This window comes from Polyergus mexicanus, unplaced genomic scaffold, assembly GCF_030449975.1.
Source record: "Polyergus mexicanus isolate NDT 795.1 unplaced genomic scaffold, iyPolMexi1.0 SCAF_4, whole genome shotgun sequence".
NCBI classification, from domain to species: Eukaryota; Metazoa; Arthropoda; class Insecta; order Hymenoptera; family Formicidae; genus Polyergus; species Polyergus mexicanus.
In genome coordinates, this window is record NW_027223324.1 from 12,126,517 (window position 1) to 12,148,178 (window position 21,662).

A 21,662-nucleotide genomic window follows, 5' to 3' on the forward strand; every position below is an offset into this window, starting at 1 on the left:
TCTCATCGTATTAAATACTTATTTATTATGCCATTATTCCATCTATATTAAAAAAATATTAATATTGAATCGCATATGTCATATACATATATGACATTTAAAAAATAACATTATTCAATATTATTTTTCATATGTGAACAGATATATTTATAATTTTCTATATAATTTTCATAAACTCGTATATGAATAATGAACGAGAGAAAATTAATAAAAAAACAATTTGCGTTATTAATATTTCTCTCTCTCCTTCTCTCTTTCTTTTTATTTCTTTAGTTAGTTCTTTCGGTGATAAAATATCTTAAGAACCTCTAATATTGTATTATACATTATTATCTGAGAGAATGTTTAGAAATTCCTTTGGTGGATATATTAATATTTATTCAATATTATAATAAGTTCTTACAATTAATCATTATCTTTGTTAAAATTGTACATAAATCGTAAATAATTATATACGATATCGTAATAATTATAGACATATATATGCCACAAAAATTAGTTTTAATATACATTACTATTCGATACATTAATTTTGAAATTGCATGTTTTCAATATATTTTCTTTTTTTTGCATAGTTCAAGGCTTCTATGCATGATAATTATATCATTTATTGCCTGTAATTTTAATAATAAATGTAGAATGGGAAATAATGTAGATATACATTTCTAATTATACTTTGATAAAAATATTAATCAACAACAGTAATACGAATAATTGTTTTTGTCAATGCCGCGTATTTCTCGCGGAATCGATAAGAGGATTAGAAAATATAAAATGTATTAAAGATGCGTACGTACGTCAAAATTACAAGTCATAGACATATTTTTTTGTCACAATTATCTTTATTCTAAATTATTATGTGTTATATTTGATCCGCCAATTGTTAGTTTGTTGCAATGATGTTATAAAAATTCATCCTCAATTTTTCGGTTTATTTTATGTGTGATTTATTGAAATGTTCGTGCAATCTTGATACGAAAATTCGTAATACTGGTAACGAATAACCAATAGTGAAAAATTTACAAAATGTACGCAAAACGTGAATATCCATCCTATCATTAACGATAAACAAAATTTGTGTAAATTTTCATAAAAATGCAATCCTCGATTACAACTGATATATTAATTTTTGAACGCGATCAAAGCAATTAATTTAAATTTATATGCATATAAAGATTTTCTTACCATAAAATAAAAATAAACTTTCAATTTTACAGAGCTATAATCTCATGAGAAATTATTTCACATGTAACGTTACGCAAAGATAAATATAAACAAGATAATTAAGTCGCTTGTTTGTAAATATTTTATTACAAAATTCCGTTATACGTGAATGATCTGGATTTATACATTATCCATTAAATGAATAAATGAAATAAATTCTGTCGCGCTTATTCTCTTTTATTTTTACTGCTACGATACATGTTCATAATTATTAGCAGAGCATATACATATGCAATAAATATAGATATCGGACGTGTAACGTCCCTTTTCAATCTTTTATATTATTCCAAATATAGCAATTAAAGTCATGAAAACAATTCATAATGTATTATAGAAAGTAACCTTGCATCAGGCGATTAATTGAATATTAAATCAGTGATTTAAATTGCATACGAGGGAATTTACGATAGCTGGACACGATCGATATCTGTGCAATGGTGTCAAAACAATAGATTCTAGAGACCAGCATGTATCTAGTTTTCTTTTCACTCGAGAGTCACAATCGCGTCTCGTCGTCACCTTTAAAATTTATTCTATATTTTATTCGTACAAACCATGATGCGAACGGTCATTGTAGTCACGTTATGTGTGACTGTGGCGTAATGAGTGCTCATTCTAAGAGTCACGCTATACATATACTGATAGGGAGACACAGCTGTACGGGAGCATCAAATGTTATTTCCGAGTCAGTCTGCTGCCGGCTACTGGTAGCGTACTACTGGTAGTGTTAGCTGACTAAGGTTCATGGTTCGTATATCTGGTAAAGTAGTTGTGTTAATCGATAAACAACGTTGTGCTCGATGTGACAACGTGCATTATTTGCAAATCACTGATACCGCCATATTCCCGTTTAATGACCACGTTAAAGAGGTGATGCGCGAACAGCAAAATTCAAGTATTTTAGAGGACCATTCGTAAGTTTCGACAATTCGCATGTATAAAGTTATTTTCTAGCATGTCTATTTTATTTTGATCAATTCAGATATAATTTTGTCTTATTAAAAATACTAGACTACAATAGACTAGAATACAATAATTATTAAGCTGCTAGTGATTCAAAAATTCAAAGATATTGAAGAATTATTCTTTAGAAATATTAACGGTGATGATAATAATCGCATTTTTTAATTTTATTTAACTTTAATTTAAATAAAATTTAATTTTAAGATTAATAATCAATATATAATCAAATGCATGAAAAAAATAAAAAACGAAGGAATCAAAAAGAGAACTAACAAATTAAGAAAAGAGCAGCAGATCTGAAATATTTTGCACATAAAACATAATTGATAAAATAATCGAGACATAAATATGAAACTAAGTAAGATACAATAAGTAAGATACAATATACGATTTATCACATAATATTCAAAAATATAGTAAAACAGGATATGCGGATGAAAGAGAGAGAGGGAGAGAGAGCGCCATGTTTTGTCTTTTATCTTTCTTATCTGTATTCTTATCGTTAATTGCAATATGTGGACGAAAAAAACATGATAAATAAAATATTTCCTCCACGTAGATACATCACGAAAAAAATTATTGTGTATAACTAGTTATTATTTAGGATGACAATGTGTGAATCTATTCAAATTTAAAAAGATAAAATTTTAGGCTAACGCGAATTCAGTTTGTGTTTGTAAAAATTAAAACATAATTTCATACAAAATAATATCAAATTACACAGCTAAAAAAAAAAAAAAAAACGCCGGAACGAGACTAATCGTTTCTTATAATTTTTTAGACACTAGACACGAATCCGGTTTCCAAATTGCTCCATCACGTCAAAATTTTAAGAAATTTGCAATTAAAGTTGCAAAAAAGGGTTACTTTTATGAACTTTGTCATGTTTAGATTGCAATCTAAAAAAAATCTCATTTTCTGTTGAACTTATGTATACCAAATGCGGGAAGTGCGTTTATCAAATATAACACTTTCAACACTATCGTCATATGCCGTATATGTAGATAAGTAGTTGTCCATTTAAATAAATGTCTACGTAGATACATATATGGCTTTTCTAGAACACAAGGTATAAGAACAAAGCGGAAGGAAACACGAAAGTTATCAAAAATTGTAAATAAGTCAAGTTTTTTATTCGCTATATAATCAATAAAAATTGATAATGGAGTAAATAGTAAACAGAGGATAAATCATCTGATACGTTGTAAACCGAATAATTGTACCTTCGGTCGATTTAATTCTCGTATAGAATTTGAAACAGAAAAAAGCGAAAGATTCCCACACTCACGCTCATAATGCGTTTTGTAATTATTGTGTAATTAAACAAACAAATGCGAAGAAACTGCATATATACAATATATATATATACAGGGTGTCCCATTTTAAAGGACCCACTCAAATATCTCAGAAACACTGCGTTAAATCGAAAAATGTTTCAAACAAAAGTTATGTGGCTTCAAGGGGGCCATAAGATGGTGACAATGATTTGACGTTGGAAAATCATTTGAAGGTCATGTGAAAGTCAACTTTAAAATCTTAAATGGAAACCCCCATTTTTTATTTAGTATTCTTGTTACAAATAATACAAATAATTGTTTAAAAAAATACATCGCAAATAATTTTTTTAAAAATTATTATTTTTTTATACTAATTGATTTGTATCATTATTCTGTACATAAAAGTATTACGGTAAGATTATCAAAAACTAACTATTTTATGAGATATTTAATTTTTTATATCAAAAGATGTCAGATTAAAATATAAAATACCTCAAAAAGTACTTAATGAAAAAATACTTTGTTATAGTGTTTTGGAAATCTCTCGATGTCAGCTACAAGAATACTAAATAAAAAATGGGGGTTTCCATTTAAGATTTTAAAGTTGACCTTCACATGACCTTCAAATGATTTTCCAAGGTCAAATAATTGTCACCATCTTATGGCCCCCTTGAAGCCACACAACTTTTGTTTGAAACATTTTTCGATTTAACGCAGTGTTTCTGAGATATTTGAGTGGGTCCTTTAAAATGGGACACCCTTATTTAAAATATTATATTATTGTATGAATAAGCCCAGTGATATACTATTACATCAATATAAATCTGATTTAGTTCAAAGATTTCCTAAAAGTTAATTACTTGATCTTGGTCTTGGTTGTCAGTTTTGTATCTCTTTGGAATTGACCTTAATTACTGTTATTTATTTGTGTATGTGGGACATATATTTAGATGTACATAGTTTATTAATCATAATTCTTCAATATCGGACGCTTGATCGAAGACGATCATGTCAGTTGAAGTTCAGCATTGCAGAAGATTTACGTAATGGCGCACGCGTGTAATATAAAGTCGGAACTGCGTCACCGTCATTCACTTTGGATATTTATCCGCATATTTCACACATGGCCATTCACATATAAACCACAGAGGGTTATAAAAAGAAAGAAGAATATGTTTTCTCTCTTTGGAAGAACTCCAATATCCTAAATGAAGTAATGCATATCAATAACTCGGAAATATATGTATATGCGAAAATCTCAAACACATCCTATTTGTTTGCATTTTCACCTATTCATCTCTTATTAATTTGCATTATCATTATTAAAAAATTCTTTTGATATTATCATTTTTCTCTGTGTATATACAACATCAGTAATAAGGTGATATAGGCAACCACCATGCTTCCGAGAAACGTTTTCTTTCTTGTATTCTATAGCACGTCAGTACTTTTATATATATCTGTTTTTAGTTATCACTCGTTTTATTTTCCTGGCCAATACCGAATAATTTCTTGCTTTAAAAAGAGTATATATCAGATAATGACAGTTGCAAGTTGGAGATAAATCGTTCTTGCAACTCAAGCGGAAAATCATAATTATAAAACCTACTGCAAGAAACAAAATGAAGGAAGTCGATAATAGCGAAATTACAGAAAAGACCCTTAGTCATGACAAACATTTTATACGTACTACGTTATATGCATCAAAAATGGCCGCGGTGGATATTGAGTTCAATGATTTGACGTATGCAGTGCCGAGCTCTCGAAAAGGTAAAGGCAATCCCATATATATTTTAAAATTAATAAGTTAAAGTAACAGTATAGAAAAGCCATAAAATATTATATGTACATACAATATATTGTACATAATAGAAAAAAGAAATATATATATATATATGTATATATATATATAATTAAAAAAAAAAGATATATATTGTATATATATATATATATATATATATATATATATATATATATATGTAATATATAATTTAATAATTTAGAATTGCTATTAAATTATTAAAGTTTAGAAAAGAAAAGCATTTTAGTAATAAGTGTTTGATTATATTATTTTCAAATTTTTGATTAGATAAAATTACGAGACTGAATCATACAAACTAAGAAAGATAAAAACTGCATAAAGTAGTTTATTCTGGTCTAGATCTCTAGATAACATAGTAGAGTTTTATATAATTCTAGACAAGTATTTAAATTTATTTAAAATATACTGCGTCAAACTAGTCGCATAAAATTATCATTAAGACATATTAAAGGCACATACTTCCATGTGGTTTCGTCGACTCAACAGCCGCTCGCTTGTGATTCAAACAAAGAATAAAGATTCATATATATTTCGTTTTTATTTCATCATTTTCCATTCAATTCTTGTTCTCACTATTGTTACAAATTGTAAAAAACGAGGGAGATTAAACATCAAAATAATGCTGCATCAAATTAAAGTTGCATTAATAAGATAAAAATATTCAGATTGTGTGATAATAATATTTTAAAAAGTTTAACGCGTATGCGCACACAAACGCGCATACATATACATAATAAGGTATTTAATATAAATTATATACCTAATGATAAAGCATATATATATATGTGAAATCATGATATATAGTTGTGCATTTTAATGACAATAAATGTTGCTATTTATACACATCGACAATTTTCTCCGAAAAACGATATATAATCTAAGATCTGAGATATTGAAAATTTTTTTCACGTTAATTAATAAATAAATAAGAAAATTTTTCAAATCAGTTAATTATAATTTTGTCTGGAAAAAATGATTCGCTAATCTATAATAGAGAATTTAATTTGCTACTTTGGTGACAAAATTATTTTTATAGAATTGGACTTATATCGGTATCATCCAAATAGTAAATTTATCGAAATCGTAACTTTTTTATCTACAGTAAAAATTGTGTGTGCATATATTCGTGCACATAATAAATATATATACTTCACATAATGTAATTCACATAATCATTGAAACATCGATATTAAAAGCAATGGTATTTAAAATTTTTTGAATTAGGCATTATAACATTGTGTATATTAAAACTAATAGCTACAAAAAATAACTATTCAATTTCACAATACAATCAATTTTATTGATACTTTTTGTGAAGGATATTTTGAAATCACCAGTTGTTTAAGCAATCTCAAACACATAATTTCGATAAATGTATGTTTTAACACGAATACGTAAAATTTCGTCGATTAAAGTCTAATTGCGAAATACATCGTTACTTTATAGCTAGATATACGAAAACTAAACTATTCTCATCAACAAAAAATTCGATTAAAGTCATTCATGCAACCGAATGCGCAATTCTTTCTACGATAATGCGCAAATACTTCTGCGATAAATCTATCGGAAATATTCAATTACAGGTAATTATTAGAAGCTTTTTGAATAATAAGCGGTTAATGATATATAATTATCATATAATCATTGCTAAGAAATTAATTTATCTTGTATAAAAAATGATTGATGTGGCAATTGTTATGGTCGACGGAATGACGGACGAAGTTTTTTGCTTATCATGACAAATAATGAATCATTAACGATAATTTAATTCGGATGAATATAAAGTACAGCATATCAGTTGCGCTTTCATGTGGTATTATTCTTCTTGTGATTGTATAACATTGCTTTAAAGATTTATTTTATAGCAGTGCATTATTTGCAACGCATACAAAACATAAATTTGATCGCTATTGCTATTCTCCAATACAATTACAAACAACAAATGCTGTGTAAATCTAGAATAAAAATTCAAAAAAAATTAAAAATAGAAGAATTGTACATAATAAATGTACATAATTTCACATATACATAAGATAGCAACAGTCAATAAACGGGTTACATGAATAAAATATGAGCATAATAAAATAGGAGTGTCGCGAGTTATGGTTGCTCTTTCCTCAAAGAATGCGGCTGGGAGTTGACAGACGCTAATGTAATGTCATTTGAATGTTACGATTCACAACAAGTAAAGAAAAATAGCCATTTTGCAAGAATCGTGCATAATTCACGCAATTCACGATCAAATGCTGCATAATGCATTATCTAAAGATAATCAAACAATGATGTATAAAATTCTGAAGTAAATCACGTTAAGAGTATCCTGTTTAAATTATTATGCGTCTAATAAATATGCGCTTTTACTGTCACTTGGAATAATGTATTATATCTCATCATATCATTTCATTACACAGATCTGCGAGGTTTTGTTGCTTGAAAATTATACGTGATTTCCTAATGGTAATCCTCAAACAACTTTTAACACCTTTAATTTCGCATGCCTGTGTTATTCATTAAACTCTTTTATTAATCTGTTGAAAGAATAATTTATTACTAGTCTTACACCATTTTTAAATAGATTTATTATCAAATATAGAAATCTTTTTCTGTATATTTTTCTATATGCTTTAGATTATAAACATGGCCGTATAACTCGCTTATATAATTAAATGCACAATACACAGATATAATTAAATCTATGTAGATATATGTATATATATTTTAAGCAAACTTTACGGATTATGATGCTTATATTTTCATTGAAATATTTCCATTCACTATCGCGCCGCGAAAGCGGAAATTTATTCCTTACGTTTCAACTTTGTTTATCTTTTCAATTTCTGTATGTGAATTATGAAGAATATGCTGATTTTATATTCTTCGTCTTCTATAAAGAAACATGAATTTGTACGTCAAGCGTCTTTTAATCATAAACAAAAACTTATTATTTTTTAAATATAATATATCATTCAATGTTTCGTCAAAAATTTACAGAGTCAAAGATGCTTTTAAAAGGAATTAACGGACAATTCAAATCGGGTGAGCTTACAGCGATTATGGGTCCTTCTGGTGCCGGAAAATCGACGTTACTCAATGTTCTCGCCGGATACAAGTACATAATTGAATAATCATAAATTCAAATAAACCGTTGAGATTATCCAACAAATTATATTGGCTAGTCTTATAATCTTTTTTGTTATAAATTCAAGTAATTATTGTCTCTCGCAGAGAATTTATCGGCACCCATAATGTTACACACAAAAGTCTGTAATTATATATTATGTTATAAAATCAGGCCATCTTATTTCTTCTTATTATTTCTTATTATAATTTGTTTTTTGCGCGATTAAAATCAAATTATATTATATACATACATTATTACACATACGTATTATCAAAGGTATCATATCTTTTACGACATTCTATATATATTTCTATTTTTCCGATAATCTATATTTTTATATAACACGATTATTTAGTAGGTTCAAGCTTCAATTATCTACGTCTGAATTATATAAGATTGTGTTTACTAAATAATATATTGCATAACGTTTAATAACTTTGTGATAATCTATAATTATTAAAATTAAGAGGATATAGTTTCAATTGAATAATTAAAAATATAGAAATTAACCGTATAATCAAAAAGATTATACGATAGTTTGATAAATAATTATATATTTTATATCATAAAATTGGAAGCGATAAACAACGAACATAAAAATTTCGCTGCGTTGCAATTTATCATACAACATTAAAGCAGACATTCTCCGTATACAGATATACGGACATAATTGGCTCAATAAATATCAATGGACAGCCGCGGAACATGCAGGAATTCAAGAAGATGTCGTGCTACATCATGCAAGAAGATCTCGTGCAACCGAAACTTACGGTTATAGAAGCGATGTCCTTCGCTGCAGACTTAAAACTCGGCAGAAACAAATCGCAATCCGAAAAACGCATCGCCGTGAGTACGATCTTTCGTAGCCTAATCCTAATATTATGACAGAATATTTTAACGGTCTATACTGAAAAACAAAATCAAGAACAACAACAAGACGATCGTTTCAAGAGAATAAAAGATTGAGGCAAAAAAGTGAATTAATTAACACAACTATAGTTCTTGTTCAAACACACTTATTGTTAAAACATTTTTTAACAGTAAATTGTAAAAAATCATTCAAGTATCAGTCGTTTCTTATGAAAATCAAATTATATACATACATCTCTCTTCACTGATTCATTGTCAGAATAAAAGATTGAGGCAAAAAAGTGAATTAATTAACACAACTATAGTTCTTGTTCAAACACACTTATTGTTAAAACATTTTTTAACAGTAAATTGTAAAAAATCATTCAAGTATCAGTCGTTTCTTATGAAAATCAAATTATATACATACATCTCTCTTCACTGATTCATTGTCAGACTTTTTAGCAATACTTTTATGTAATTATCAATAATAACAAAAATTAGATAATTCGTCTAAATATCTCATTTAAAATATTAGTTCCGTAAGGATAATATCATTATCAGTCTCGTCAAATTTAATGTCCAATTAACATAAGATTCCTTCACATATCAAAAAAGAAAAGATATTATGCGCATTTAGGCAGTAGATTAAATGTAATTTAAATCAAACATAGAATAGCAAAAAAAAAACAACAAAAATTGATATCTTAGGACTATTAATTTATATAAATCATAAAAATATCCACATTTTTAGAAGGTCAATACAATGATTGATTTTTATAGATAAACGAGATTCTGGTTACACTTAGATTGTCCGAAACACAAGATACGCTTATGGAACGACTCTCCGGTGGCGAAAGGAAGAGGCTGATGATCGGACTTGAATTAATAAATAATCCACCTGTGATTTTTCTGGACGAACCGACCAGGTGAGTATTGTACAAGATTTATATAAAATTGTTTGTCTCATCTTCTTATTTATAATATATACCCCAGCTTTTTATTCTCTTAAATGATTACATATATGACTGATCGTATTATAATTATAATAGTAATAAAGAGAGTAACCGTATATATTTTTTAAATATCTGCGTAGATAGAAAAACAAATTTGTGTAAATCATATTATTATTATTATTTCTTCATCTCAATATAATTATATTATTTTTCTGCATATAATTAATTACTTATACGCAAAGACTGGATTTATTAAAATAATTATATAAAGTCATCACATGTTGCAGCTGTAAGATACATAAAAAGCAGTTTTAAAATGATTTGAAATCGTAAACATGTTAAATTCAAGAAGGCAAAATATGATGAGTCTCGATAATTATCCGTAATTTTATTCTAAGATCGCAATATATTGTGCGTCATATGCATCTTTAGTATTAGTAATGTCCACATTGTAACTCGTTAGGAACTACAACATGTATTTAGATATCACGGCCATTTTTCTTTTACTATACAATCTTAACTTATTAGATGTTAATTATCGCCTGATTAACAAAAAAAAGAAGCTGGGTTTCCTCAACATGATTATCTATGATGCAAAAAGTACAAGATGCAGTAAACAAATATTTTATGTCTTGGATATATATATATATATACACATATTACATATTTGAAAGCATAAAGAAACCTATGCATCGATAAATCAAGTATTTCTAAACACAAGAGAAAAGCAAAATATTAGAAAAATCTATATTATTATCAAAATAAATTTTGGAAATTGATTGATTACGGATAATCAATTATTGATTCTCTCAATCACAATTATAATGAATGTTATGAATCACGTATATAACTAAATAAATATAAATGTAAAAAAACAATTGATCATAATATTATTAAAAAATGAGCAAACAAATTCAAGAAAATGGCGTAAACAAAACGTTTACTCATAATATCTTCGAATTTTATTAGGAAATAGAATGAAAATAACATCTCGTCTCACGCGATATGCTTTCGTGATGAGATGACCGTAGCGCACGCGCAAAACTATTCACTCAAAATATTTTAATATTGTAGAAGTATTGCAGAAAAGATTTATATTTTTTTCAGCGGATTAGACGAGTTGTCCTCTTTTTATTGCATCGATAGTCTTCAAAAGCTGGCACGTTTCGGACGAAATGTTATATGCTCGATACATACTCCCAGCGCAAGTATATTTAACAGATTTGATCACGTCTACATCATAACTGCAGGTCAATGTGCTTATAGGGGCACCTCGGATAACGTGTTGCCATTCCTACAAAGCATAGGTTTAGAATGCCCGAAGCATTACAATCCGGCGGACTTCGGTAAGTTATATGCACGTATGCTCTTTATGCAATCGTATTTTTCGATTTTCATGATTTCTTTCAATATTATTTTCAATATTTCCTTTAAAGTTACAAGTCACAATATATATTAATGTCGCGTTCTTCATAAAAAAAACGCTTAACATTTTTCGTAGGAGATCTCAGAGCTTTAAGAATTCACACTTACAATTAGTTTAATTTCACACACAATCATAACGATGTAATAATGACGCTTAGATATATCAGATTTTAATATTTTACAAATTCATATTTTATTTAATTTCATAATAATATAATAATAACGCTTAAATATATCAAAAGATGTTAAAATTTCGAATACTTATTCAGTAATAGAAATCTGCTCGGGTGATTATGGTTCCGATCTGATCGAACAAATGATTACTTGCGTCGAGAAGATACCGATTCTTCCAATTTCTCGAGCAAAGTATGAACTCGAGCTTAATACGCAGAATCCGAAAGTCTTTTGGCTCGATCAATTCAAAACGTTAATCAAGAGGATGATGTTGCAGCTTTATCGAAATAGAGTAAGAATCGAACATATATTATGTATTACATTACTAAGTGCCAAGTGGATTTATATCGCAATTCAAAAGAAATTTACAATATCGAGAAAGCTTGATTCTAAAAAACTATATGTTGAATGAGCACATTCTTTTTTATATATTCACAGAATTACATCTATCTGAAGATATCGCTACATATTTTTTTGGGACTAGTAATTGGCTTACTGTTTTTGAATATGGGCAATGATGGCTCCAGGGCCCTGTTCAATTTTGGCTTTTGCTTCGCGTGCCTAATAGTATTTCTGTACATACCCATGCTACCGGTATTAATGCATTGTAAGAATATCTTTTCTTTGTATACGTAATTAGAATTAGTGTATAAATAATTAATTAAATTAATTTTTTGTTTGCAAAATTCAGTATTTGTCAGTTTTATATTTATAGATATTCTGTTGAGAGAGAAAGATATATATATGGAAATGTCTCTCTCTCTCTCTCTCTCTTTCTCTGCAAGAAAAAGCATTCATTAAAAGCAATCAAAATATATAACATTATACAATTATGTTTTATAATATTCATTAATTGTTACCATGTTTAAAATTCGTAAAATCTTTTTTAAAAATAAAAAGGCAAAAAAATAACTAAATTATACTGTTTTAACTATATAGAAATGAGCTTATGATTGTATTTTATATCAATATTCTTCTCTCTCTTTCGTTACAGTTCCTTTTGAAATTAAAATAATGAAGCGAGAGTATTTCAACAGATGGTACAATTTTAGCGCATACTACTGGGCCATAAATGTAACTAGTATGCCTTTACAGGTTGGTTCCTTTGGTAAATTCTTTTTTGTATAGCATAAATATTTCGTATAATAAATCACTTATTATATATCTTTATTATTTATTACATTAGACCTTTATCAAGTCGATATAACTTTTTAAAAAATTCTCTGATCTTTTCTCAGATACTGTTAGGATTTATATATCTTTCAATGGTCTACCTCATTACGGGTCAACCCCTGGAGTGGCATAGATGCATCATGTTCTTTAGTACTTGCTTCATCTGCGCCTTAATCGGGGAGAGTATAGGACATAATATTGCTAGCATATTCAACTCCGTAGTATGTTTGGAATGATAATTATGAATATAATAAAAAAAAATATTTTTTTAAATTATAGATATAACAGCCGATATCTCTTTCTTTTTATTTAGAATGGTGTGTTTATCGGGCCGGCGATAACTTGTGCCATGATTTTAACCGCAGTACAAGGTCTTGGAGATTCCACTCCTCTACCAATTTATCGAACGTTATTCATGTATGCCAGTCATATTCGATATGGACTGGAGGCTCTCACAGTAGCCATATATGGTTTTAATAGACAGAGATTACCTTGCCCGGTGGAAGAAGTGTATTGTCATTTCAGTTCGCCCAAAGAAATTTTTCGAACAATAGGTAAAAACTTCATAATAATATTCGAGCTAATTATTTTGAATCGTTCATTTTAAGAGTTGTTATATACGCGTATCGCATTTATATTCTGTATTAACGATTTTTTCTATTTCTCAATAATATATAAATATTCGAGATATTAAAGTAACATCTTTTATCTGTGTGTTTCGCAGGTCTAGAAAATGCTCCAAATTATTGGCTGGATATGCTAGCTCTTATTATTATATTTATTATTTGTAAGGGAATGTTATATTATTTATTGAAGCAAAGAGTGCAACCAAACAAAACTTTTCAGATGTTTCAGAGAATCGGAAAATATATCAAGAGCCATTTCAATATGTGATCATTAAGCTCAATGCTTTTAGCTCAATGCTCTCTAAAACGAATTTTAAATTAAAAATGTAATTGTGAAAGAAATACGATTGTTGATACAATGATATGTTTAACGTAATATTAATTGTTGTTAAAAAAATGATTTATATTAATAATATAAAAAATTGATAATCTGTTATAATTTTCGTTAAATAAAAGAAAGTAAATTGCATATATTCTATTGCAAAATTTATTTTCTCCTAATTTTGTCATCATATTGTCAAATTCATATCTGTAATGATTTCAAGATAAAATAAGAAACTTTTGTATATAGAACTTTATATATAAAAACAATAATTTAAATCATGCAAAAAGAGTACATATAATTAGCGTTATAATATCTATACAAAAAGTGACTCTCCTGTTATCAATAATTGTAAACTGAATTATAAAAGAAAATGACGATGCCACATCTAATGTTATTGCTATCTCTTTATTGCTCACAAGTATGTTAGGTTGCATGTTTGCAGAAATTTTTCTCTTAGAAGTTAATATAACATGGCATGATACCGTGATTTTTTTATTGTACATATGCGTCATGTCAGAACAATAAAGAAAATAGCAAGTGATAAGTATAGTAGATAAATGATGTTAGAAAATTCGATATGTATGGTTCGTGACGATACATCGGTTTCAGCATTTTTCTATTTATTCCTTAGCATTACTTAATACTGTAATTTTAGCACGCATAATCAAATATGATAATGTTATGATAATATCAATTAAATGCTCTTTTTCTAAATTAATCGTATGCACAATTTAATATTATCTTTCAAAAATTAAAAATAACTGTGTTTTTTGATTATATTAAATATCAAAAATAATTATTGAGAAAAATGTTATAATTATAAGAAAAATTTCCTAAAACAAAATTACAAAGTATAATTATGTAATTATAAAGCAACATTATGTCATAAATTATTTTATACTATTATATGTACAGTTATGTCAATTAAATGTTCGTGACGCTTTTCAATTCATGTAGTATTTTCGCGATACATCTGCTAGAATACTTAATATTGTCAAATTCATAATATTTCATCTTTTCACAATGAGGTTGAGTGAAGAAGACCATCTGTTACACATAAAATCTCAACATTTCACAATGAGGTCGAGTAAAGAAGACCATCTGCGACACATAATGTGGAATGAAAGAGGAACAATGGGAAAAGGTGGTGGTGGCAACTGCAGAAAAAGGTAGTGGGAGAATCGAGCGTATTTAGCTTTAGCTTCGACACTGCTCTCTCGGAGTCAATATCTACTCTTCCCACGTGGAACAATTTTTTCTCTTTTCCTAATAGAATGGCCAAGTATAATATTGCATTGTGTATTTTTTTGCTGTCTTTACTGTACATCACACATGGGTAAGTGAAGTAACATTAATGTTCTATGATATTAAAATAAGTATTGTTCAAAATATTATATAACTTGCTGTGTCAATATTCTGATAAATGAAGATAATGTGCGTTAGCATTATTAGCACACCTGAGCACGTGCGCGTACAGATGTTAACGAATATTATATCGAAATGCTTAAAAGTCATTTAAAAGAAAAGTTTAGCGAGAAATATACCAATGTCAAAGCGCATATACAGCTTCCGAAAAATTACTTAATAACGAATTAATTAATATTCATGAAATGAGCCGTTCTATATTTAGATCTTTCTCAATTCTCTAACTCAATTGGTTAAATAATCGTAATTGGAAACTACACAAATTGCCTTATTAAACATTAGAATAACATAATGTTATCTAATCGCCTAATTAAAATTAAATATTTTTTGATACACAAAATATAAATAAATTAATATAGATAATATCAATTTTTTTTTCTTTTTTTCTGAATATATATATATATATATATATAATAATTAAAAAATGATATAATCAAAAAAATTTGCGTCACGTTCTGATGCAAATCGCAATTTAAAAAAAAAAGATATTTCAGTTTCAAATATTTTTAATAGAAAATTAAAAAATCAAGAACGTAGGAAGCGAGAATCCAATAAATTTGATGTCTTGATATTTACTCAACGATGGCCATTGACAGCTTGCTTTATGTGGAAAGAAAAGTCCGAGAAACACGATTGTTCGTTACCTAAACGAGATGAATGGACTATCCACGGTATTTGGCCGACGAGGTATAATACGTTAGGCCCAGAGTATTGCAACAAATCGCTGCCGTTTAACCCAAGCGTTCTAGCGCCTTTGAAAAGTCAATTACAAGAGAACTGGATTGATATTCAGGACGGATCCGACCCTTATTCATTTTGGAAACACGAATGGTATAAACACGGCACCTGTGCAGTTGCAATAAAAGAATTAAACAATGAATATGACTATTTTCAAGAAGGATTAAAACTTCTCAATACCTATAATATGATAGACATACTTGCAAAAGCAAATATTTTACCAGGGCAAAAGTATATGGTAGAAAATATGTTGATAGGAATTCAAGAGATATTGAACAAGAGAGGCCAAATAATGTGCGCGCACAATGAGGTAAAAATTTAAAATTATTTAAATATAAACAAACAATATTTGTAAAAATCGTTTTTTTATAGATATAGAAAAATAATTTAATATATTAAATTTTCTTATATAAAAGATTATAGTTTCGCTTTCTTTTAGGAAACGGGTGAATTATATGTGAACGAGATAAGAATCTGTTTTGACAAAACATTGCAGTTGATAGACTGTGATGGCATTTATAAGTTCCCTACAAATTGTGATAGATTCAAACAGATAACATATCCTAGTTCCGTACCACACAATAATCGTGTAGTACAGATATAACTATAATAATAATAATATTAAAATCATTGTGTACGGGTGTGTGTGTGTGCACAAACTAGATAAAAAATTATTAAATATTACATATATCATACATATATGACATATGCACTTAAAATAATTTGTCATGGTAAGAATTTAATAATAAATCTTAGTATATAAGAAAAATAATATAATTTAGCTTTCTTTTCATCATTAAAGAAATATTAAAAATATTAAAGATATTAAAAATTTTAGATTAACACAATTTCTAAATTAAATTATAGATGTATAGATAAAAAAAGCACAATTAGTTTAAATTATAATTAATGTAAAATTCCCAAACCTGTTTTTCTATTATCATCTAAATTTTTAATTATTATGCTATTCATAAAGAAAGAGATTACAAAGAAATCAGAAAGAAGTTTGCGTACTACAGATAAGATTACCGATTGTTTATAATAAAGAATATCATTATATTAGCATTAATATCTTATAATTAATCTGTATGATAATATACATTTTTTGCTTACAAATTAGGGCATCACTGGTTACATCATTCCACCTTCTTTTGGACGATTACAACTGCTGAAGGTACCAGACCTGCCAATTAAATAAAAATATATTATGCTAACTGACAGAATATTGCATAATATATAGCATAATATATTGAAAAATATTAATTGATAAAACTGCACTAATTGTATCAATAAATAATATTTTATATAAGTTATATTATGTATGTATATGTTAGTGATCAATGTTCAGTTGTACGCTCACTAGCAAACGCGCGCGCGCACGCGCTTCCTATGTATGCTATGGCTACGGTCGAGAAGATGCTAGAGATGCTTCGAAGCATTGCGTTAACCAATTAGAATAAAGAAATTTTTACTCTTTTTGTCCTGATTGGTCAATCAAACGCTTCGAAGCATTTCTAGCGTCTTCCCGACCGCAGCCTATACCACAATAAATTATCAATGCAACATACCTAATACATCTAATGGTGTATCATAATCTTCGTCCGTGAATACTTTCTTAGGAAAAGTAGTCATTAATTGAAAAGGACCATTACCATCTGTCCTATTCATTTCAATAAACAGCCTCACTGCGGACAATTGTTCTTTGCTTCCAAAGCTTTGTGTCAAAGTTTGTCCATTAGTAAGCCTAAGCTAAAAAATATCATTATTTGAAACATATTGCATGTATATATAATATACTTTTATGTATGCATTTTATTTTAGTACCTGAAGTCTGGTTTCAGTGTAATCCTTTCTATGATGCATAGATGTGGACGAAGTAATTGCAGACAAGGAAGCTGAAGCTGTATTAACTGACTGATCATTTTCAGCAGTTGCTTTAGCTCGTCTTGCTGCTTTATCAGCTTCAATTTGTGCTCTAACTCTTTCTTTTGCTTCTTTCTCTTCTGCCTTCTCCCGTTTTCTTTGCTCTAAGAGTTTCTTCATTTCTAACTCTTCCAATCTGTTACATAAGCAAAATATAAACTTACATATATTCTATCTAAAATTGATTATCCATTATTGATATTCTTACTTTTTCCTAGCTTCAGACATTTCCTTTCCTGACCGTATCCTATTTTTTTCCCTTTCAAGCGCATCTTTCTTTTCTTGTTCCTCTCTTTCCTTTCTTTTCTGTCTTAATTTTTCTTCCAACATTTTCAGTTGTTCCCTCTTCTCTTCTTCAGTAAGCGATTTCTTTTCTTCTGTGCTTTCAGAAAATCTATCATGCCCAGACTTCGTGGCATGAAACTCAACTTCTAAATTAGATTTAAACAGCTTCCCACATCTACAAAAATAGTTTGTAAACATAATAATATCCCATATATTCTTTCTGATAAAGTAATATTTATATACAAAAGATATAACGTATCAATCTGAATACATAATCAAATATTCCTACATTTAAAAACTTATTTTTGCATTTCAACGTACACATCACATTTCATGGATTTAGCCGTCTCAGTCGTGGATACCAGTTGATTGCTAGCACTAGCGACATTGTCCTGTATTGGTGTGTCAGCAGCTAGCGCTGGGGCACTCTCGCCTATAGAAGGTTCGGGTGCTGGTTCAGCTTCATCCGAATGAGCTAGCAACCTAAAATAAAAAATCAATAACGTGATTAATAACGTGATAATTTATACTAAAGTGTTATGTGCATACCATTCCATCGCTGGTTCCACGCCTTTATTACCGGTGATCTCCAAAGCCTTCTCACTGTGCAACAAAATAATCAAATATCATCACAGGTTAGACTAAAACGATGTAACGTTTATTTCCGAACTTACGCCTTGGATATACTAAAACCCATATCCACAAGAATATCTATAACGCCCGACGACATTTCGCGCTGTTCGTTGATACGTTCAACGTCAATATATCACTTTGAAATGTCTTTCAGATCAAGCTGCGCTGTGTACTCCGTTATCCGAAAATTAAATGTCACGTCGAATCGACGCGCTACTTATAGGCCGACTTGCCGACCAGACTGAAAATTACTTGTAGCATGGCGATAGATTCGTTAGCGCCAATTTCAAATGTGGAGCCAGGTTTGACAAGATGATTAATAACTTTCACAGATAACATTAGATAATAATGTATCGCAAGATGTATTCATCAATTATATATATATATATATATATATATATAAACACGTTATAAAAACAAACATATTAAAATATAATATAAAATGTTGAAAATATTCAATCGTATTTTGAATCAATTTTATTTATTTATTTATATATATATTCAAGTCCGCACAATCGTAAACCCAAACTTCAAGTGGAAACGCAATGTTATTTATTTTCACATTAAATATCGTTGTACATTCAACAAAAATATTCAAACGCTTTCCTTATATATGTTTAAATGTTTATTGGTAATACGATAAAAATTATGGTTCTAAATATAAGAGCGAACAGGAGACATAAAAAGATAATGAATTAAAAAAAAAGTAATAAAGAAATTATGGCAAAAGAAAATATATATAATACACATCACTTAAATAAAACATTGTACTTCATAAGTGAGGAAATGTCATTAACAGTAACATCATATATAGTCTTGAATTAACACAATTGAACATAACACAATTGAAAATTTATTATTCAGCACTGGGACATTTTCAATCAAATGCGCTTTATTGAGACTGTAATTATACTTTCAACAGTGTCCAAGATACGATAGCAATGTAAAAACATGAATGAAAATAGTATATATAATAGAATATCTACTCCAAAATCTCTATATAATATTATTTGCCTGTAGATTGTCAATTAAGCACGCAAGAAAAAAATGTAGATCCAATGTATCCAAATAGATCCAAATGTAAAATCTGCTGCTGAGATTTATAAGGGTATTGTTTTTTTCCTCTTGTTTCAAGAAAAAGAGACATATTTCTAAAGTATATGATAAAGAATTATAAATGTATAATAATCTAATATTCTTGTGACGCTTTGTCGCCTTTTCCAGAACCACCAGTACCAGTTTTCTTCGGCAACAGGACTGCTTGAATATTAGGCAGAACACCACCTTGAGCAATGGTCACACCGGACAATAATTTATTTAGCTCCTCGTCATTACGAATAGCCAATTGCAAGTGACGTGGGATTATCCTGTAGAGGATAAATGTTTGCACAAATTAAACAAAATAAATAATGACAAATAAGTACATAAATGATAAATAAATACAGAAATAGAAAATGCGGAAACACTTTACATAGTAGTAGTATGTAATCATATATAAAGCTCTTCTTTTTGTTTATATTATGTGTGTATAAATATACAAATATATTATTTACACAATTTGTGTCAAACAATGTTAAATACACACATACTTATACACACTTAACAAGTTTCCAACCAAAAACAAAGATTAATACATATCAAAATAATAAAACGTGATTGATATTTCCTTGAAGTAAATAAAAAAAAACGTAGCGTTATACGCGTTATACATGTCGGATATAACTCGTATATATTTCAAGGTAATGTCGAAAACGATCGAGAAATAATTTTCACAAATTGATCAATGATGTTATTTCCTTCTATGAAGATAAGGATACGAAAGAAATCGAACGCGAGATAGAAACAGGAAGTCGTAGCACGAAGCGCGAAAGAGAAAAGGAGAAAGGTAAACGGAGAGACAAAGAAAGCTAACGCACAAGAGGTAACGAGAAAAAGAGAGAGAGAGAGAGAGAGAAACGCTGAAATGAAGGAAGAGCTTGCCTAGTCTTTTTATTGTCCCTGGCGGCATTTCCAGCCAACTCGAGCACTTCAGCCGCCAAATACTCCATCACGGCAGCGAGATAAACCGGCGCACCGGCGCCGACACGTTCCGCATAATTGCCTTTCCTGAGGAGACGATGGATCCTCCCCACGGGAAACTGCAGCCCTGCCCTGCTGCTGCGAGTCTTCGCCTTTCCCTTGGTCTTGCCTGGAAAGAGTTAGATCGAAGATTGTCATCGCCGTTTGCCGGCGTACAGCGAAACGAAAGAAATTCTTTTTTTTCTTTTCCTTTACTCACCGCCTTTGCCGCGTCCGGACATATCTCACTGAATCGAATCCGATTCTTCTGTGTATGAGAGAGAGAGAAAGAGAGAGAGAGTCTATGAACTGGATATGTCGACACCGAGCGCTGAAAGCCGAATGAAGCAGCGGCCCGCGCAACCAACGGTTACGCGCATGTACATTCAGATATTTTGACGGCGATTGTGTCAGGAAGACGTTCGTTTGCGCGGGAACGAGCGCGCCAAGACACGTCGTTAAAAATCTCTAGTTATCTAGCGCGAATGTTATTTTATATTACTAGAATCACTAGAACCATTGCAAAATATTGTTCAAGATATGCAACCGTGCATAAATATTCTTCTCATAGGGAGTTTAAATATTCCGCAAATGGAACGAGGCAACGAATCTGGGTATCGATTCTGTAATTCAAGTTAGAGTGAAAATTACATTTAAATTACAAT

General features: G+C 29.2%; 4 protein-coding genes across 7 annotated transcripts; 2 read left to right on the forward strand and 2 right to left on the reverse strand.

Moving 5' to 3' along the window:
- Window positions 1–1,875: 1,875 nt before the first annotated feature.
- LOC138932148 (ATP-binding cassette sub-family G member 1) lies at window positions 1,876–14,079 on the forward strand. 4 transcript variants are annotated; one of them, XM_070293709.1, is made up of 12 exons: window positions 1,876–1,971; window positions 4,935–5,234; window positions 8,278–8,395; window positions 9,064–9,253; window positions 10,040–10,185; window positions 11,320–11,558; window positions 11,907–12,103; window positions 12,250–12,418; window positions 12,806–12,906; window positions 13,050–13,205; window positions 13,298–13,538; window positions 13,709–14,079. In XM_070293709.1, the coding sequence occupies exons 2-12, from the start codon at window positions 5,087–5,089 to the stop codon at window positions 13,876–13,878; spliced, it is 1,875 nt and encodes a 624-aa protein (XP_070149810.1). In that variant the 5' UTR covers window positions 1,876–1,971; window positions 4,935–5,086; the 3' UTR covers window positions 13,879–14,079. The 4 variants fall into 4 exon arrangements, with proteins under 4 accessions (XP_070149810.1, XP_070149809.1, XP_070149811.1 ...); XM_070293708.1 differs by having other exon boundaries at window positions 1,904–2,138; XM_070293710.1 differs by having other exon boundaries at window positions 1,904–2,138; window positions 13,831–14,079.
- Window positions 14,080–14,807: 728 nt separating this feature from the next.
- Window positions 14,808–17,679, forward strand: LOC138932151 (ribonuclease Oy-like). The gene is made up of 4 exons (XM_070293713.1): window positions 14,808–15,271; window positions 15,874–16,408; window positions 16,538–16,829; window positions 17,219–17,679. The coding sequence occupies exons 1-3, from the start codon at window positions 15,210–15,212 to the stop codon at window positions 16,700–16,702; spliced, it is 762 nt and encodes a 253-aa protein (XP_070149814.1). The 5' UTR covers window positions 14,808–15,209; the 3' UTR covers window positions 16,703–16,829; window positions 17,219–17,679.
- Window positions 16,973–19,176, reverse strand: LOC138932150 (UBX domain-containing protein 1). Its single transcript, XM_070293712.1, has 7 exons — window positions 18,981–19,176; window positions 18,856–18,909; window positions 18,628–18,789; window positions 18,230–18,481; window positions 17,923–18,157; window positions 17,667–17,847; window positions 16,973–17,281 (listed from the first exon to the last, which is right to left on the reverse strand). The coding sequence occupies exons 1-7, from the start codon at window positions 19,034–19,036 to the stop codon at window positions 17,235–17,237; spliced, it is 987 nt and encodes a 328-aa protein (XP_070149813.1). The 5' UTR covers window positions 19,037–19,176; the 3' UTR covers window positions 16,973–17,234.
- A 311-nt stretch (window positions 19,177–19,487) lies between these two features.
- Window positions 19,488–21,415, reverse strand: LOC138932234 (histone H2A). The gene is made up of 3 exons (XM_070293857.1): window positions 21,218–21,415; window positions 20,920–21,127; window positions 19,488–20,306 (listed from the first exon to the last, which is right to left on the reverse strand). The coding sequence occupies exons 1-3, from the start codon at window positions 21,237–21,239 to the stop codon at window positions 20,129–20,131; spliced, it is 408 nt and encodes a 135-aa protein (XP_070149958.1). The 5' UTR covers window positions 21,240–21,415; the 3' UTR covers window positions 19,488–20,128.
- Between the last annotated feature and the right edge of the window lie 247 nt (window positions 21,416–21,662).

Coding starts and splice junctions, on each gene's coding strand:
- LOC138932148 (XM_070293709.1), top strand. CDS start 5,087: ATGAAGGAAGTCGATAATAGCGAAATTACAGAAAAGACCCTTAGTCAT. Junction 12,419..12,805: donor GCTACCGGTATTAATGCATT/GTAAGAATATCT, acceptor CTTTCGTTACAG/TTCCTTTTGAAATTAAAATA. Junction 13,206..13,297: donor CTAGCATATTCAACTCCGTA/GTATGTTTGGAA, acceptor CTTTTTATTTAG/AATGGTGTGTTTATCGGGCC.
- LOC138932151 (XM_070293713.1), top strand. CDS start 15,210: ATGGCCAAGTATAATATTGCATTGTGTATTTTTTTGCTGTCTTTACTG. Junction 15,272..15,873: donor TTACTGTACATCACACATGG/GTAAGTGAAGTA, acceptor TATTTTTAATAG/AAAATTAAAAAATCAAGAAC. Junction 16,409..16,537: donor TAATGTGCGCGCACAATGAG/GTAAAAATTTAA, acceptor GCTTTCTTTTAG/GAAACGGGTGAATTATATGT.
- LOC138932150 (XM_070293712.1), bottom strand. CDS start 19,036: ATGTCGTCGGGCGTTATAGATATTCTTGTGGATATGGGTTTTAGTATA. Junction 18,482..18,627: donor AAATCCATGAAATGTGATGT/GTACGTTGAAAT, acceptor CTATTTTTGTAG/ATGTGGGAAGCTGTTTAAAT. Junction 17,282..17,666: donor TACACCATTAGATGTATTAG/GTATGTTGCATT, acceptor TTTAATTGGCAG/GTCTGGTACCTTCAGCAGTT.
- LOC138932234 (XM_070293857.1), bottom strand. CDS start 21,239: ATGTCCGGACGCGGCAAAGGCG. Junction 21,128..21,217: donor GTCCGGACGCGGCAAAGGCG/GTGAGTAAAGGA, acceptor AACTCTTTCCAG/GCAAGACCAAGGGAAAGGCG. Junction 20,307..20,919: donor AGGGACAATAAAAAGACTAG/GCAAGCTCTTCC, acceptor TATCCTCTACAG/GATAATCCCACGTCACTTGC.